We start from the raw sequence: 18,856 nt of genomic DNA on the forward strand, positions 1-18,856 counted from the left end.
TAAATACTTCAGACAATGCGTCAACATCTGCGGGAACAGGAATTACCTTTCATGAGTGAGTAGAGTTATTTCTGTCTATCCGATGACTTTCAGCCAAGCAGAGTAGCACACGCATACTTACAGTTCTGTAAACCAGTTTTAGCTGACTTTTGAGATGCAGCAACTGACCTACAGAATAACCAAGTACTTAGCTATAAGTATGACATTGTGCACTCACTGTGCATTGACAATGAATGATTAAACTTTCTTAGTTACTTTCATATCAGTAAGTAGTTATGAGTACTTGTAAAACTAATAGTATCAAATTAATAATTCCAGAATCCTGTGTTTATAATTTCATTATCTATGCTGGACGTTGTGCGTGTGTCCATATGTTTATTATCTGATCCTTGTATTTAACTGTATCAGGACATGTTAGAGCTGTTATTTTGTTTGTTATTCAGGTTTGTTGCAGGCAACATTATGGTAAATAAAGGAATTGTATAAAATCGTGCTGGCAACACTGCCCGCCGATTGTAATTTGTAATCGCCCCTCTTGCCTTCCGACCACCGGCCTATGTACACATGTTCAATTTATATTTCTCATAATTAAAGTGATTTTTCCATACACATCGGAGTCAACTTATTATTCAACCTATGGTAATACAGTCCTGCTGCGCACATGGTCCTTCGAGCCCTCCGATTGAAGACAGCAAGAGGTAAAATACGCTTTCATTATTGAGAATCAAACATTTTGCAAAAAGACAAAGGTCCGCAACGCGACGTTGCCGCTCTGATTGACTTACGCAATATTCATCTATAATCTACCGTGAGCCAACGCGTGAGAGCGCAAAGCAGAGATACGTCGCCAGTGGGAGTGAGGGAGAAAGCAGCATCGCGCCAGCGCTACGACCACGAGGTAAAAACGTGGCGAACGCAACATCATCGAGACGAGGGACGGCGCCCCGCGCCATTTTGTCATCGTCGTCTGCGCAGTGTATCAAGTCTCTTTATTGCATTAAAACTAAAAGTAAAATCAGTGCTAATACTAAAGTGAATAGCAATTTCTGTTCAAAAAAGTTATATCATAACTCAGTGGCGTTATTCGAGCAATAGTAACCATAAATCAGTGTATTTCGGAAATACCTATTAGTATATACGTCGTAAATCATAATGGAGGACGAATTATCAAGGAAGAATGTAGCACGCGGTTACGCAAAGCGCACAATCACGCGGCTTTATCAGTATTTAGAAGCAGAAGAGGCAAATCTACTAAAGAACCACGTGGAGGAACTCATGGTTCGGCGCGACCGACTGGAAAAAACCTTTAATGAATACGAAGACTTGTGCAAAGACATTTTACATTTGAATCCCAAAGATGAGGAGTGCGTGGACGTCGTCGAAGAAAAGTTTTACAAAATGGTAACGATGTTAAACAAGGCGATTGCGCAACGTGGGTTTGCACCCGCGTCTTCAACCAATTCAGTTGCTCAACCGAGTGTAGCGGCAAAAACTCACTTACCTCCCGTGGACATCCAACAGTTTAACGGTAAATTCACCGAGTATATACCATTCATAAGCCTTTATAAATCAATGATACATAATAATTCAAGTCTAGACGTCATACAAAAATTATACTACTTAAGATCATATCTCATAGGTGAACCTTTAGACTTAATAAAAAATTTACCAATAACCCCTGAAAGCTATAGTGAAGCACTCAAATTATTAGAAAATAGGTATGAAAATAAGTATAAAATTGTGAATGAACACATAAGCCATTTGTTAGATTTAAAATGTATCACTAAGTCCACGGCTAGTAATTTAAGAGACTTTGTGTCATGTATTAGACAACAATTAGCTGCCATAAGCATTCATGAGCCTATAATACATTGGAGTCCCATACTTCTTTGCATTTTCTCCCGTAAACTAGATAGCTTTACAACGAGAGCCTACCAAATGGATAGAAGCTCTGATAACAAGCCGAGCCTGGAAGAGTTTCTCCAGTACCTTGAGAAACGGGCCTTGGCTTTAGAAAATGCTGAGCAAGGTCACACTGCGGGTAACTCACGGGTAGCAGCTCTCGCCACGCAGGGATCATCATGCAGTTACTGTAAGTCCAAAGAACATAAACTTTTTAAATGTAAAAAATTCTATTTATTGACAGCACAGGAAAGAATATTATTCATAGAAAAGAATAAACTTTGTATTACATGTTTAGGTACACATAAGGGCAAATGTAGGTTTCACTTCCGATGCTCAGACTGCAAGGGCTGTCACAACAGCTTAGTCTGCAATTCTCCCGCCCTGGCACCTCCTGTTACTATGACAGGCAACATTGATAATAATGTACTCCTGCCCACAGCAAGAGTAAAGGTGTTCAGCAAGAATGGCCGAGAGTACCGCATCAAGGCTTTACTAGATAGCGGTTCACAGGTATCGTTAGTGACCTCAAAGGTCATAAAAATATTAGGTTTGACTCCCACACCCAATAACACAAATATTATTGGCATATCTAACACTAAAAATAATACAAAGTACTGCATCCCATTAGAGGTGCATTCTATGCACATTCCGTTCAAAAAAATCATCAACTGTCATGTAGTAGAAAATATAACTTGTAAACTTCCCCAGAGTAACATTGATATTTCCAAAATTCACATACCAAATAATATAACTTTAGCCGATGAACAGTTCAATGTACCAAGTGAAATACATATTCTCATTGGTGCGGATGTGTTTTTCCAGACCCTGTTGCCGAGCAATCAGAGCGTGGTGGTGGTGCCAATGAACCTCAGCTCACCAGCTGCAAGTGATCCTCACGGGTCACAACAGGTTCTCCCTACTGCTTCGTGTCACACTACATCACAAGGGTCTCCAGGGTTTGAATTACACATATTTCCAACACTATTTGGTCACATAATAGGAGGAGGTTTGCCAGTCGATTTATCCAAACCATCTTGTCACAAAGTAGCATTAAAATGTGAGCTAGATATACAAAAAACAATTTCTCAGTTTTGGTCTTATGAAAAGGTCCCAGAATTATTCCATGAAAAAACTTCTGAACAGGAGCTGTGTGAACAAATATTTCAAAGCTCTGTCAAATTAGAAAATAATCACTTTCAAGTTGCCTTACCATTGAAATTACCTTTAGAAGATATTAATGGCATATTAGGCGAATCCTTTCACCTTGCTTTAAAGAGATTTTTAAATTTAGAAAAGAAATTGCATTCAAATCCAAATCTATTCATGCAATATCAAAGATTTATCCATGAATACTTATCACTTAACCATGGTCATTATATGGACATTGAACTGTATGACATAAACAAACAAGCAACTTACTATTTACCCCATCATGCAGTAATAAATGAAAATTCAAGTACAACCCGACTTCGGTGTGTATTTGATGCTTCAATGAAAACTGACAAGAAGGTCAGCCTAAACAGTTTACAACTCAATGGACCGGTAGTGCAAAAAGATCTTTTTGATATACTCATGCTATTCAGATTTGGCAAATATACATTCACAACGGACATAAAACATATGTTCCGCAATATAAAAATTGATCCCAAATTCACTTCTCTACAAAACATTCTTTGGAGAGACAATCCAAGTGAATCAATTAAATGTATTAGATTAGACACAGTAACATACGGGTTAAAAAGCTCTAGTTACTTGGCAACACGTTGTTTAAAGGAGCTAGCAATTAGGTACGAAAATTTGTATCCTCTAGCTTCCAACATAATTAATAATCATACATATGTTGACGATATTCTTTACACAGATCATGATTTCAACTCAGTTATAACTGCAAGGAATCAACTACGCGAAATACTCAGTCTAGGTGGATTTCATACACACAAGTGGGCCTCAAATAATAAAAGCATACTGTCAGATATACCACAGACCGAGCAACAACATTTTTGTAGTTTAGATTTGCAAAAAGAAAATTTTGACATGAAAGCTTTAGGGCTGCGCATTAATGTTATAGATGATAACTTTATAATATCATCCCCTGAACCGTTTAACCCTAAAGAAATAACAAAAAGAAGAATATTAAGTTACATAGGTAGGTTCTACGACCCTATGGGGTTTGCAAGTCCTATTATAGTAACAGCAAAGGTCATCATGCAAAAATTATGGCTACAAAATATTGATTGGAATTCCACTCCCCCTCTTAACATTCAAGAAGAGTGGCTACAGTTTACAGCTGATCTATTAGCAATGGAGCCAATTAAACTAAGTAGAAATATAGATATTTCAGAAAATTACACTGCAGAGCTGGTGGGATTTGCTGATGCTTCGAGTTCCACGGCCTACGGTTGCTGTGTATACCTGCGAGTCAACAAATTAGGTAACTCAAATGCTTACTTGCTCTGTTCGAAATCTAGAATAAATCCTATTCAAAAGAAGGGCATGACAGTGCCAAGGCTTGAATTGAATGCTGCACTCTTGTTATCTAAGTTAATGGCAAAAACATATGATTCACTTAAGCTTAAAGTTAAAATAAAGGATGTATATCTATTCAGTGATTCAAAGATTGTTCTTGCATGGATTGACACTGAATTGATGCAGCTTCAAGCTTATATAGCGAACAGAGTGAGTGTCATTCGTCAGGCTACAGGTGCATGGTCATGGCTTTATGTCAACACCAAAGAAAATCCTGCCGACCTCATCAGCAGAGGACTAAAGCCAGGCGAGCTGAACCGGTGCCAGTTATGGTGGAACGGGCCACAGTTTCTACGTAACAGTGAGTACAATTTTGATTGCTGTAAACCAGAGCTCCCCAGCATTCTACCCGAGGTGAGGCCTTGCTTAGTGCTTTCTGATGACCAATCATCAAATTCTATTGAATATATTTTCAAACAATTATATAATTATTCTAATATTACAAAAATCATTAGGCTCATGGCTTATATGTTAAGATTTTTGAATAATGTAAATAAACATAAAAATAAAATAAATAGTAAATATTTAACAAGCTCAGAGCTTGAAAATGCCTTAATGGTTATAGTTAAACATGAACAAGGTGTCCATTTCAAATCTGAAATTAATGCACTTTGCAAAGGCAATAATTTAAAAGGAACTCTTGTGAACCTACATCCTTTCATTGATAAGTTAGGTCTTTTACGTGTAGGTGGGAGGCTCCACCATGCTGCCATACCACTGTCGCAAAAACATCCTGTTATCCTACCAAAGGACTCTTTAATTACTAGCTTGATTATTAAAAGCGAACATGAAAGATTACTGCATGCAGGACCTAAGCTTCTGCTTTCAAGTTTAAACCAAAAATTTTGGATTGTAAATGGCTTATTACATATTAAGAAAATAACCCACAAATGTATTATATGTTTTAGAAATAAGGCGACAGCTGCTCAACAGCTAATGGGCTCACTGCCAGCCAGCCGTGTCACAGCCACGAGCCGACCGTTCCAGGTTATCGGCTTGGATTTTGCTGGGCCTGTAGACGTCAAGCTATCGCGAATTAGACGCTCTGTAGTCGGAAAAGGTTATATATGCGTTTTTGTATGCTTTACAACGAAGGCAGTTCACTTAGAACTGGCTTCGGACTTAACCACAGAAACATTTCTAGGCTGTCTCAAAAGGCAAATAAGCAGACGTGGAAAGCCCAGCCAGGTCCACTGTGATAATTTTAGCTCATTCAAATCGGCTAGCAACCAATTAAATGAATTGTATAAGCTGCATGCATCTCAGTATCACCAGGCAAACGTACAAAAATTTGCTGCAGAACAAGGTATAAATTTCCATTTCATTCCGTGCTATTCTCCTACGTTTGGTGGTCTCTGGGAGGCAGCAGTTAAAAGTACAAAATACCATTTAAGGCGAGTTGTACAAAATAGTTTATTAACATATGAACAGCTTAACACAGTTCTTTGTGAGATTGAAGCTGTACTTAATTCAAGACCATTGTTATCACTCTCATCTGATCCAGATGACTTTTGTTATTTAACACCTGGTCACTTTATTATTGGTAGTGCGTTAACTATGTATCCAGAAAACAATTTAATTAATGTACCTAAAAATAAACTTAAGTTTTGGCAGCTATGTACTAATTTAAAACAACAATTTTGGAAGGTTTGGCATAAATATTATTTAAATATTCTCCAAAATAGGCCAAAATGGCGCCAAGACCAGAATAATGTTAAAGTAGGAAGTTTAGTTATTCTAAAGGATGATAATTTATATCCTATGTACTGGCCCATGGCACGAATTGTAAGATTATGTCCTGGTCACGATGGAAAGGTCAGGGCCGTCGAGGTCATGACCCCAAATAAAAAAACACACGTTCGAGCCATTAACAAAATATGTGTATTGCCAATAGATTCCAATTAGTATTTAATTATTATAAGAATGTTTATTAAGAAAATTTTAAATTTAACATTGTAAGCAACAACTAAACTTAACTTGTAAAGTGTTTAAATTTCCAGTTTACATATTATTTAACAATTGTATAGTTCATAACATCATGAGGCCGCAGCATGTTGCAGGCAACATTATGGTAAATAAAGGAATTGTATAAAATCGTGCTGGCAACACTGCCCGCCGATTGTAATTTGTAATCGCCCCTCTTGCCTTCCGACCACCGGCCTATGTACACATGTTCAATTTATATTTCTCATAATTAAAGTGATTTTTCCATACACATCGGAGTCAACTTATTATTCAACCTATGGTACAGTACTGCTGCGCACAAGGTTATCCAGGTTACCCAGAGAAGAAAGTCTCCATGCTGCTTGGCTCAGAACTCTCGGCACACAAGACCATCACCTGCCTGACCCTGCTGTAGTCTGCTCACAGCATTTTTTAGATGAAGACTTTTCTGAAACAAAGAGTTGTGTAAGGCAGATTCGCTCTAATGCTATACCTACAACAGTGCAGGTCAGTTGATCATAATGATTTTATTTGTGATTGTTAACATAGGAAGGGCTAAGACATACCTATAGCAGCATTACTCACATACAATCAGTAATGTAGAAGTAACTATTGGTATACTTACAGATGTGCATGATATGCCTGGACACTGATAGTAAGCTCTCTCTAATGAGTAAACACAAGTTGGAGGAGACATATGAACAGCTAACTGGACTGTCTGTGAGTTGACAATATCATTGTTTCTACTATGTGATATAACTGTGGAGGGAATTGAGATATCATCTCATCACCTTAATTAGTATTTAGATGTCTGTGAATCTTTAATTTAAAAAAATAACAACAGATTTTGACAAATTAGTGTAATAAATTAAATTTATTTTACCAAGACAGAGATTGAGCCAAAGTTCAGACAAAAATAAACAAGTGATGCACTGTTGTGTAATGTAGTGTGCACTCACAGAATATAACACAAAATGAATCCCCAAGTTCTATCTACTTCTCTTACCAAACCTGTATTGAAAGTCTTTTAATAATTCTGTGCAGTTGTTTCAGTTGTGTAGTGGAGGAAACCTGAAGCAAACACTCTGTGTGCTGTGTGCTCAGAGATTGATTAACTTCAGTAGATTTAGAGACTTGTGCTTGAGAGCCCATTCACTGATGACAGACTTACTTGCACAAGATGAATCAGTGAGTATTTAGTAATTACAATTTACTAGTTTGATCCTCTCTTAAACCTGACATTGGAGAACATGTTGTTATCTCTAAGTGTATTTGGCAGATCCTGGGGTCCTGGGTTTGAGTCCTTGGTCATGCTATAAAATATTGAGCTTCTCAGTCATGAAGTTGGTGGTGTTACACCTGTTGCATCTGTGACCATGTTAAGTCAGTTATCATTATCATCTAATAGTGATTGTACTACAGAGTAGGCCTGAGCCCACCTATCTGCATTGGAGCAGTGTGGGGAATCTAAGGTACAAATGCCCAGTCATCTAAGGAAGGATGTATCTATCGCTCTGTAGTCTGATAGGCTAATGATGATGATGATGATGACATTATGTTGTTACCTTCCTTTAGTAAAGTATCTGAAGGAAAGCAAACAGTTCAATTGTTTCAGATTACTATTCAACATAAGGAACTGATGAACTGCGCAACAAAACATCTGCAGTGTAACTTAACACAGACAACATTAGGAGCAGACTACTGTGACTTGTACATAGATCACACTGATGAAGAGGAACAGACAGCAGCAGAGGAATCTGTAGTGAAAGATGTTGCATCAGTTGTGGTGAAGAATGAATACAGTTCTGTTTCCCTGTCAAATGCTGATAACTCTACATTGGTACACAAAGATGACAATGACAGAGACCGTTCCAACAATGACTGTGTCTTGGACGATGAATACTCTGACATGAGCATCGAGCTGGAATCTAGACTACTGGACGAAGCTATAGGTGAAGCTCTTCATAACAAAGCAACAGCTTGCTGGGCTGCAGTCACAGAACATGCTGAAACAGAGAGTTCCATAAAGAGTGAAAGTGTTGTCTTTGAATGTTCATTTTGTGATAAGGAGTTTCTGCAAGAAATTACATACTTGGAACATTTAAGCAAACATTCATCATTCATTCAGGTGAGATGTTTACTTCTTGATGGAGGTGGTGTATGGCCTCTGCATATCTATCATACAATACCCTTTGCAGACGGACAGACGTGTTATGAATGAGTTTTGTATTTGGCAGGTAGCTGGCGGCGAAGCTGCATGTGATGCATCACAAGTGTGCGAGCCTCGTGCAGCTGTGAGCCGCAGCGGTGACTCACTCGTGCTGCAGAACAAGTCAGTATACAACGACGCTGCATGTGATGCATCACAAGTGTGCGAGCCTCGTGCAGCTGTGAGCCGCAGCGGTGACTCACTCGTGCTGCAGAACAAGTCAGTATACAACGACGCTGCATGTGATGCATCACAAGTGTGCGAGCCTCGTGCAGCTGTGAGCCGCAGCGGTGACTCACTCGTGCTGCAGAACAAGTCAGTATACAACGACGCTGCATGTGATGCATCACAAGTGTGCGAGCCTCGTGCAGCTGTGAGCCGCAGCGGTGACTCACTCGTGCTGCAGAACAAGTCAGTATACAACGACGCTGCATGTGATGCATCACAAGTGTGCGAGCCTCGTGCAGCTGTGAGCCGCAGCGGTGACTCACTCGTGCTGCAGAACAAGTCGGTATACGACGACGCTGCATGTGATGCATCACAAGTGTGCGAGCCTCGTGCAGCTGTGAGCCGCAGCGGTGACTCACTCGTGCTGCAGAACAAGTCAGTATACAACGACGCTGCATGTGATGCATCACAAGTGTGCGAGCCTCGTGCAGCTGTGAGCCGCAGCGGTGACTCACTCGTGCTGCAGAACAAGTCAGTATACAACGACGCTGCATGTGATGCATCACAAGTGTGCGAGCCTCGTGCAGCTGTGAGCCGCAGCGGTGACTCACTCGTGCTGCAGAACAAGTCAGTATACAACGACGCTGCATGTGATGCATCACAAGTGTGCGAGCCTCGTGCAGCTGTGAGCCGCAGCGGTGACTCACTCGTGCTGCAGAACAAGTCAGTATACAACGACGCTGCATGTGATGCATCACAAGTGTGCGAGCCTCGTGCAGCTGTGAGCCGCAGCGGTGACTCACTCGTGCTGCAGAACAAGTCGGTATACGACGACGCTGCATGTGATGCATCACAAGTGTGCGAGCCTCGTGCAGCTGTGAGCCGCAGCGGTGACTCACTCGTGCTGCAGAACAAGTCAGTATACAACGACGCTGCATGTGATGCATCACAAGTGTGCGAGCCTCGTGCAGCTGTGAGCCGCAGCGGTGACTCACTCGTGCTGCAGAACAAGTCAGTATACAACGACGCTGCATGTGATGCATCACAAGTGTGCGAGCCTCGTGCAGCTGTGAGCCGCAGCGGTGACTCACTCGTGCTGCAGAACAAGTCAGTATACAACGACGCTGCATGTGATGCATCACAAGTATGCAGTTACATCGTTGCTTTAGTACTGTGCCGCTCATGAATTTTGTGTTTCTGGCCCTTAATTGGGCAATTAACATATTAACAATAATATTAATATGATTAATTATTTTTTCAACTGTACATATTCTGTACACTTACTTTGGGGCTAGATATGTGTGTATTGTTTAAGTACATTTATATTTATTTATTAATTGGACCCGGTACCCGCACAGAGATTCCATGGAATGCTAAGATTAGGAAGAGTTAACTTCTTAATATATAAATGTGAAAGGTCATCACACAATCTTGAAGACTGCTTGACGTAGAAAGAAATTTGGCAGGGATATAGTCTATAGTTAGTTAGTATCCGCTAAGAACGGATTTTGCGATAAGGCTGGATTAAAGAGGTCTAAGGTAAAAAAAAGTCGTGAGCTAGTATGTTATACATACAGAACAAAGATCGTTGGGATATGTGTAAAATAAATAAGGCCCTATTCTTAAAAAAAATATTGCACAAATAACAAAGATATTTGTAAATTTTTTCATGTCATATTTATGTAGTTGCTCAGCAAGCAAACTCACATTCTGCTGCAATGTTTCACAGGACAGGAAGTCGGAGGCTGAATGATGTCCCTCCCCCGGCTGCAGACTGCGCTCAGGCTTTAGGTGAGGGGGTAGTGGACTTGTTTGTGACTTTTTCTGTTTCCTATGGTGTTGGTATTGTCACATTAAACCCTATTGCTGAGTTCGTCAGGTTTGTGATGTAGGTATAACATCGTAGATAGATGGAACTCGAGTGTTCTAATAGTCGCCTTGTGTACCGCCGATATAGACTGAGAGCGATGGACTGCATCTGTTTTGCATCTGTCGAGTGTTATTGTATAGACAGATGTGTGGGGCATCTGCGTCGGTCACGGAGGTCGACATCTTGAGGTACACAGTAATGCACTGGGAGTTGCCGTGTAACTGTTTAATGTTTGCTCAATTATTCAGTATTGGTAAATATTGCGGGAGCGACGTTCAGGCGCACAGATAGTAGAAGTAGAGCTGTCGCAAAGATTTGTCGGAGTAAATTATAAGAAGACTTTTGTTTCAGTCGCTCCACTGTCCGCGAGACTTGCGGCAAATAACGACTACAAAGTGCAGGCAACTGAAGAAGCAGCTGCGATCCAGAAAACTGAACAAATCCTTGAGACTGACATTGGCGAACTGAACAAGCAATCATCTCAGAGCGGCACTGAAATATATACAGATATAAATAGATTCACAAACTGTGTAGTACAGTTATATGATATTTTCAAGAAACCCAAAAAACCTGTACTAGATGAGAATCCACGCCTGAAAACCCACACTGATGCAAAGCCTTATTCTTGTGAGATGTGCAATTATAAATGCACACACAAAAGTAGTTTAAGGCAGCATATGAAAACTCACACTGGCGAAAAACCTTTTTGTTGTAAGGTATGTAATTATAAATCTGCACTGAAACATCATTTATTAAATCACATGAAAACTCACAATGGCGAAAAGCCTTTTTGTTGTGAGATATGTAATTATAGATGTGCACAGAAAGATAATTTAAAAAAACATAAAAGAATCCACACTGGCGAAAAGCGTTTTTCTTGTGACATTTGCAATTATAAATGTATACAGAAACATCATTTATTATATCACATGAAAACGCACACTGATGCAAAGCCTTATTCTTGTGAGATGTGCAATTATAAATGTGCACGTAAACATCATTTATTATATCACATGAAAACGCACACTGGCGAAAAGCCTTTTTCTGGTAAGATTTGCAATTATAAATGTACAGTAAAAAGTAATTTATTGCAACACATGAGAACGCACACTGGCGAAAAGCCTTTTTGTTGTGAGATTTGCAATTATAAATGTGCACAGAAAGGTGATTTAAAAAAACATAAAAAAATCCACACTGGTGAAAAGCCTTTTTCTTGTGAGATTTGCAATTATAAATGTGCACGTAAACAACATTTATTAGATCACATGAAAACGCACACTGGTGAGAAACCTTATTCTTGTCAGATTTGCAATTATAAATGTATACAGAAACATCATTTATTAGATCACATGAAAACGCACACTGGTGAGAAACCATTTTCTTGTGAGATTTGCAATTATAAAAGTGCACGTAAACATAATTTATTGCAACATATGAAAACACACACTAGTGAGAAGCCTTTTTGTTGTGAGATATGTAATTACAGAAGTGCACACAAAGGTGATATAAAAAAACATAAAAGAACCCACACTGGCGAAAAGCCTTTTTGTTGTGAGATTTGCAATTATAAATGTTCACACAAAGGTGCTTTAAACAGACATAAAAGAATCCACACTGGCGATAAGCCCTTTTCTTGTGAGACATGCAATTACAAATCTGCAGAAAGATGTAATTTATTGCAACATAAAATGAGAATGCACACTCAAACTAAGTCTCAGTAATTGTAATAAAATAGAAAATGAAGCGATGGCTCGATCTGTGCGTATGTGTGAATTAACAAAAAACACAAAAACTTGAATATTTTTCTGATCAAATGTAGTTATTGTATCCAAAAGTGACCCAAGTGTTGATAGACTCTAAAGTGCAAACATAAGTCACAGTTGTACGCTATTGTCAACTGTACGAAGTGCAACTCGTACGCTGCTCCCTTCACCCCCTCGGGTAAATGAGCGGGGCTCGTATTGTGTGAGTCGCTCTCACTGCAGTGATCGCGAGCGTTGCCCAGTGGCCGGATGTAAAGATGAGTTCACAACAAACCACGCTTAGCGGATATCTCATAAGCGGCAGCGGAGCTTCTACGAGTACTTATCAAACTGTGACGAAGGAGATACAAAAAAAAGTCGTGCGACCTAGAAAACGAAAGGATCGGTCAGCTGAAAACGATTTTCATATGTAGTTTCACATTCATATTACCAATTTTTGTCAACAATTTGTTGACACTCAAAATGAACGTTAACTTAATTTTGAGTAACACGGCAAGATGTTACGGAACTAACAAATATACTACTAAACTAAACTCAAAATATACTGCACAACAACAAGAACTTAACAATGTCCTAAACCGTTGAGTACTATACGTCTTGGAAAATATTTATAGGAGTAGACCTCTCAAAGTGTGTTTGTTGTTGATGTTGTTTTTGTATAGACAGAGATTAGAGACAGAACGTCATCGATTGCAAATATAAGACAATCTGTAATTGATGATGTTCTGTGGTACCAGAGGGTAACAGTTGTGTACTGAAGATTGTACGCCTTAGAGATATTGGAGATATGTGATTCTAATTTATATATATTAAATGCATAAGTGTGCTATCTGTGTTTTACTGAATTCTCTCGCTAGTGACACGCAGTCTATTGTCTACAAGTGCAGTAGCTAACCACCTCTTTAGGCTGCCAGTCCCCCGAAGCGGAGCGCGGCAGCGGAGTTGAGAAACGGAGAAATATTAACCAATAGGATTGCACAAAATCTCCGCTCGTCTTAAGTGGACAGGAACTTGCTAGCTTGTTTAAAAATTCATATAAAACCGGTAAGCGGAGCGAGGTTAAATAAATTAAAAATAATATTTATTTATTTATCATCGTCTGCAACTCCGCTACGCTCCCTCGCTCCGCTTTGGTGGACTTTAGCGCTCTCTTTTATCACATCGCAACAATACAGAAAGAGATGTTTATGCTGTCGCGTATGTTGTAAAATGTTTATAGAGAATTATCTTGTAGACTGCAGAACCGGTGGTGTGCACTCCACAGAAGCAAACGTGCACTGCTTACCCGGCAGACTTCTTACAAACCTGTATTGCGAAGGATTTTTTCCCCGTTTGCATTTACTTACTCCAGTTAAAGACCTTGTGCACACCACTGAACAAAATTAAACAAGTATGTAAACTTACAAATTGTTTTAATTACAGGGTCAAAATAAAAAAATAAATATTCAGGATTAAAACAAAAGTTATGATCAAGTTATTTTAATAAAATAAAAGAAATATTGATGTGTCATTATTATCAGTCTATGTGAGTCTCCATTTTGGTCGAAAAATTTCTGTTGTTATTGTGTACAGACCCTCTATCGGCTAAGGGATTAAAGTGTTAACATAATCTATGGAACCCTACACTGCGCGTGGCCCGACACGCACATGGCCGGTTTTATATTTGTTCACTTACCCTGGAATTCATAGTCGTGAAGTGAACAATCCCCCACAAACCAATATTCAGTATTCACCCAGGGGCTGACTATTGAATCATCCTTCATTGCATTTCATAAACAAACTACTGGAGAGCCCCTAGGTGACTGGAGTTTCAAGCAAATGTTGTCTATGATTTTACATTAGATCTTTGAAAATTCTGTGACACAACCACAGAGAGACGTATTTTGTTTATTCTTTGACATTTTACAAAATAATTGAGTTTCTATTTTCTAATATTTTCATTTACTTTTTGATTTTATTTATCATAGTAAAATTTAATTCGTTCAAGAGTACAATAGATCAATTTTATCAAAAAGTTTCTTTCACACAAGAAGGAGTTGTTAGAAAAATATTGAAGATATGTGGACGAACATGATCATAATCAAAATTATCAGCCGATGGACGTCCACTGCTGGACATAGCCGTCTTGCATGGACTTTCAAACACAACGGTCTCGAGCCGCCAGCGTCCAGCGGCTCCCTGCAACCCGCTTGATGCCCTCGGTCCACCTAGTGGGGGTTCGACCAACACTGCGATTTCATCGGCTCTTCGAACTATGTGGCCTGCCCATTGCCACTTCAGCTTCACGACTCGCTGTGCTACCTATGTCAGTGACTTTGGTTTGTCTGCGGATCTCCTCATTTGTGATTCGATCACGCAGAGAAATCCCAAGCATACTATTTACTATATAAGTAGTTTGATATTTCATACTTTTGTAATGTGGAATCCTACTTGAAATAAAAAAAATATTGTCAGAGGAAATTTGTTTATTTTACTCAAAACCACCTATAATTACCTGAAATAATTACAAGTAGGTACTATTATGCTGTATTTTTTTACAATGTATAGTAAGTGCAGTAAATAAATATAAGTGTATTCCTTAGGAATAGTGGTAAAATTGCATTTCACAAAGCTTTAGATCACATAATATTATATATGTATTTAGTAGGTAAGCTTGGCCTGGTAATGGGCTGATAATAATGAACCACACACACTTATTGCAATTCTAAAATCAAACCTATATCCTTTTGATACAAAGTTTAATTAATAACAACAATAAATACATAATTTACATATAACTTATTGTTATTATTGTATATTTTTATAGGGCCAGACTTAAATGAAAAATGCAGAAGTAAACATTTAATAATTATCTTTATTAAAAATTTGAATCAATAAATTTTTATTTTCCATCATTCATTCAATTAAGATTTGTATATATTTTCTATTGTTATGGACTTCAGAGTGAGTGACCACCTTACAATACACTGCACTCACTCCTACTACTTCGATATTAAATGCTGCTGACTTTTCAAGGTATGAGGGTCTTCCAATTACTGTGATCTGAAAACTCAGATTTTCAAGGACCAAAGTATTCTCAGTATTCTTGGTAAAACAGTATTCTCAGAGCTCATCACTGCTATTCCCTGCCTTGATAGCCGGTTTCTTTAAATCTGTGTATAGGGTCCTCCGGGGTTGTTTATATGTATACCTATGCGTGACATCAATACAGCTTGACTTTTGGCATTTCTGTTATTTCATAGAATGCTTGATGGACTGCACCTACAGTCTGAAAATAAACATTATGTTAGTTACATTTATGTAGGTTATATATTTCCTAAATCAAAACTAGATAGGTATACCTAACATTTATATAGGTTAGATTACAAACAAACAAACTAATTAAATTCTTCATCATGAGTATGTTAAGCATGAGTCTCCTCTCAGAATGAGAGGGATAAGGTCCACCACGCTGGCCCAATGTGAATTGGCAGACTTCACACATGTAGAGACAATGTTTTTCCTTCACCGTATGAGACATGTAATATACATTTAAATTCATAAAATGCACATAACTGAAATGATTTGGAGGTGTATGTTTCAGACAGCATTTGAACCTACACCATCCGAATAGAAGGCAGAGGTCATATCTACTGGGCTATATGGATTTTGACCTACTCCTAATTTATCTATACTAATATTATAAACAGGAAAAATTTGTTTGTTTGTTTTGAATAGGATCTGTAACTACTGAACTGATTTGAAAGATTCTATCACTGTTGGGAACCTACACCATCATAATCAAAGGCAGAGGTCATACCCACTGGGCTAATTGGTTTTATATCTACTCCTAATTTATCTTTACTAATAATAGAAACAGGAAAGATTTGTTTGTTTGTATGTTTTGAATAGGCTCTGGAACTACTGAACCAATTTAAAAAATTCTTTCACTGTTGGGAAGCTACACTATTCCCGAGCTCTATAGGCTATATTTTATCCCCATATTCTTACGGAAATGGGAACCACACAGGGTGAAACCGCGCGGCGTCTTCATGAACAAAAAATTATTGATAATGAACAAAGGTACGTACCTGATAACATCCCGTTTCATAGAATCGAAGTGCTGCTAGAATGTATAATACTAGCGGTATTGGTATTCCTCTCTTGGTCTTCTGTGTTCATTCTTCATCAAACAGAGGCATATTATGCCTAATATGAGAATCTTTCGTACATTCCATATCGCCATAGTATTATACTGGGTTTACGCAATTGCGAATATATATCTTGGGCACTGATATAACTCGCTGTTTATAACTTCATTTATAACGATCCGAACGTCCACTTTCTAATAAATAAATCACGAATAACAACAAAAAAATGCCAGGGGATGGTTTGGCTGACAAATATCGGTAATTCAGCAGTCAGCCGCCAGCTCCTGTCAAATGAGGGGTTTCTTTTGTCTATGAAACGCGTAGGGATTGAATTCGACACATAGCGGCTGAATAATCCCCTTAGGGGCCCCCTGCTACGACTATGAATTCCACCGTTAGTGTGGATGGCATCACCAAAATAAATATATGTATACGACCAATCCTTCAAGGTCATCGACCATAGTGTCAGTCCTAATTTAAATCTACCAATCAAAAAACAACACGCATTTTTATTGATCACTTCCTATTCCTATTTTACTACAATTTACAAAGTATTTTATTTGTTTATATAAATAAAAATTTTAATAAAAAAAATTCAACCGACTTCCAACTCAAAAATAACCTAAATTATAAAGCAAAAAATAACATCTTACCAGAGATGTACAAAATGGTTTTAAAAAAGCATTTAAATACAAAATGCAAAATACTTTTGAGATTTACTATTTCAAATGCAAAATACCAAATAGGTTTGCGTTTGGTATTTTAAATGATAAATGCAAAATAGGTATTTTCAAAATACTTTTTTTAAAATAAAATACCTTTTGACCAAATCACAGATAATTTGTATTAGAGACACAATGCCGTGCCGAACAAAAACATTCAGCATAATGTTCGTCGTTTTCGTGTGACATTGTCACTCGTTAAGACTAAAGGCGCGCACTTTGACCAACGAAGAAAAAAATAAAAAACTAGCCAAGCGCGTGTCGGGCCATGTGCAGAGTAGTTCCGTAGATTAAATGAGCAGTTTAATTCCTTATATAATGCACAAAAATACCGATAACGGTGCCCCACACCATGTGATAGAAGATAAAAAATTCATTCTCACTTTGCATGTAGGAAAGAACCCCAAAAACAACTTTTTTTCGAATTTTCTTTTTACTACTTTATAGTCGTAATTAATATAACCAAATTTCAGCTTTCTAGTTTTAACAGACTCTGAGATATCTTATTTTATTTACAGCTTAATTAACTCATAATTAATTTTTAATTAATAATTTTAACCTAAAAAAATTATTATTCAAGATTTTATTATGACTTTGTTTACATTTTAATATACACACTCATGCTAATTTACAGATTTCTAGTAATTATAGTCACTGCCCTAAGCCGCGGACGGACGGACGGACGGACGGACAGACAGACGGACATAGCGAAACTATAAGAAACTATATATATAACTAAAAAGAACGCACGTGGCTAGCTGGCGCCTCTATTGGTCAAATTCGGCATTCGTTCATTTCATTTTGTTTTACTGTTAATATTAGCTAAACTTAATCACAAAGTATTTTGCATTTTGAAATGAATATTAAAATACAAAATACATCTCGAAAGGTATTTCAAATAAAATACAAAATGCTTTTTACTAAAAAGCATTTAAATGCAAAATACAAAATAGGTATTTTGCATTTTGTATTTGCATTTTAAATAGAAGTATTTCAAATAAATCACATCTCTGCATCTTACCTATGTGCTACCTTCTGATCAGTTTGAAGGCGGTGCCAAGCCAGTGATGCTTCAATTCAAGCCGTTTAAATTACGTAATTTCTGTGGTTCTTTCATTTGTAGTGTTAGCATACCTACGGAGTATGAACAAAAATTAATAAGCAATTAGCTGAAACGTTATTTTTTTATAATAAGTACCTAAATCCTGCAAGCCCAATTTTGAAAATACTACCTTAACTCATATACAATATTTCACTCCCCCATACAGTGTGTTATAGGAAATACCGTCCGGCCCTTAAGGGTGTACTTAGGTATCGTGTATACATTATTTTTATGCAGTCCTTATTTTTAAAGAAATATATTTTTTCCCTGCACGAAATTAACATAAAAAATACAAAATTATAAAAACTTACATGGCAACACAAAAGTTGAGATAGGTTAATTATTAGTAGGCATTGCTACAAAATAAAAACGCCGCCATCTATGTTTTGTGCTGCGTTTACACGTTTCTATTCAAAGCGGTATTGAATGGGCAAGTAAACACACAAGTACACACAACAAGGTGATGGGTTTGTCAAGGTGCTGTGTACAAGCATGCATGCGTGCTTGCATAACTGGC

General features: G+C 37.9%; 3 protein-coding genes across 8 annotated transcripts in view; 2 read left to right on the top strand and 1 right to left on the bottom strand.

The window, feature by feature from the left end:
• LOC112055983 (trichohyalin) overlaps window positions 1-18,856 on the bottom strand; it is a 489,894-nt gene that overhangs the window by 373,950 nt on the left and 97,088 nt on the right. The gene's annotated exons all lie outside the window — the stretch shown is intronic.
• On the top strand, window positions 107-13,212 carry LOC128199595 (gastrula zinc finger protein XlCGF57.1-like). 4 transcript variants are annotated; one of them, XM_052889777.1, is made up of 8 exons: window positions 107-443; window positions 6,699-6,882; window positions 7,003-7,095; window positions 7,420-7,563; window positions 7,991-8,503; window positions 8,613-8,707; window positions 10,482-10,543; window positions 10,974-13,212. In XM_052889777.1, exons 1-8 carry the CDS (start codon window positions 412-414, stop codon window positions 12,341-12,343), a joined length of 2,493 nt encoding a protein of 830 aa, XP_052745737.1. In that variant the 5' UTR covers window positions 107-411; the 3' UTR covers window positions 12,344-13,212. The 4 variants fall into 4 exon arrangements, with proteins under 4 accessions (XP_052745737.1, XP_052745738.1, XP_052745740.1 ...); XM_052889778.1 differs by having other exon boundaries at window positions 7,429-7,563; XM_052889780.1 differs by lacking the exon at window positions 10,482-10,543 and having other exon boundaries at window positions 10,974-11,140.
• On the top strand, window positions 450-6,646 carry LOC128199594 (uncharacterized). Of its 3 annotated transcripts, none has more exons than XM_052889758.1 (3): window positions 450-1,528; window positions 1,913-2,092; window positions 2,728-2,867. In XM_052889758.1, the coding sequence occupies exons 1-3, from the start codon at window positions 1,153-1,155 to the stop codon at window positions 2,793-2,795; spliced, it is 624 nt and encodes a 207-aa protein (XP_052745718.1). In that variant the 5' UTR covers window positions 450-1,152; the 3' UTR covers window positions 2,796-2,867. The 3 variants fall into 3 exon arrangements, with proteins under 3 accessions (XP_052745718.1, XP_052745717.1, XP_052745716.1); XM_052889757.1 differs by adding an exon at window positions 5,340-6,646 and having other exon boundaries at window positions 453-1,528; window positions 1,913-4,336; XM_052889756.1 differs by adding an exon at window positions 5,340-6,646 and having other exon boundaries at window positions 455-1,528; window positions 1,913-4,732.

This window comes from Bicyclus anynana, chromosome 26 (assembly GCF_947172395.1).
Source record: "Bicyclus anynana chromosome 26, ilBicAnyn1.1, whole genome shotgun sequence".
Taxonomy (NCBI): domain Eukaryota; kingdom Metazoa; phylum Arthropoda; class Insecta; order Lepidoptera; family Nymphalidae; genus Bicyclus; species Bicyclus anynana.

Excerpts from the sequence above, each read along its gene's own strand:
- LOC128199594 (XM_052889756.1), top strand. The coding sequence starts at position 1,153 with ATGGAGGACGAATTATCAAGGAAGAATGTAGCACGCGGTTACGCAAAG. Across the intron at positions 1,529-1,912 it reads GGACATCCAACAGTTTAACG|ATAGCTTTACAACGAGAGCC; the intron begins GTAAATTCACCG and ends CCCGTAAACTAG. Across the intron at positions 4,733-5,339 it reads GCCACAGTTTCTACGTAACA|AAATAAGGCGACAGCTGCTC; the intron begins GTGAGTACAATT and ends TATATGTTTTAG.
- LOC128199595 (XM_052889777.1), top strand. The coding sequence starts at position 412 with ATGTTAGAGCTGTTATTTTGTTTGTTATTCAG. Across the intron at positions 7,096-7,419 it reads AACAGCTAACTGGACTGTCT|TTGTTTCAGTTGTGTAGTGG; the intron begins GTGAGTTGACAA and ends AATTCTGTGCAG. Across the intron at positions 10,544-10,973 it reads AGACTGCGCTCAGGCTTTAG|TCGCTCCACTGTCCGCGAGA; the intron begins GTGAGGGGGTAG and ends CTTTTGTTTCAG.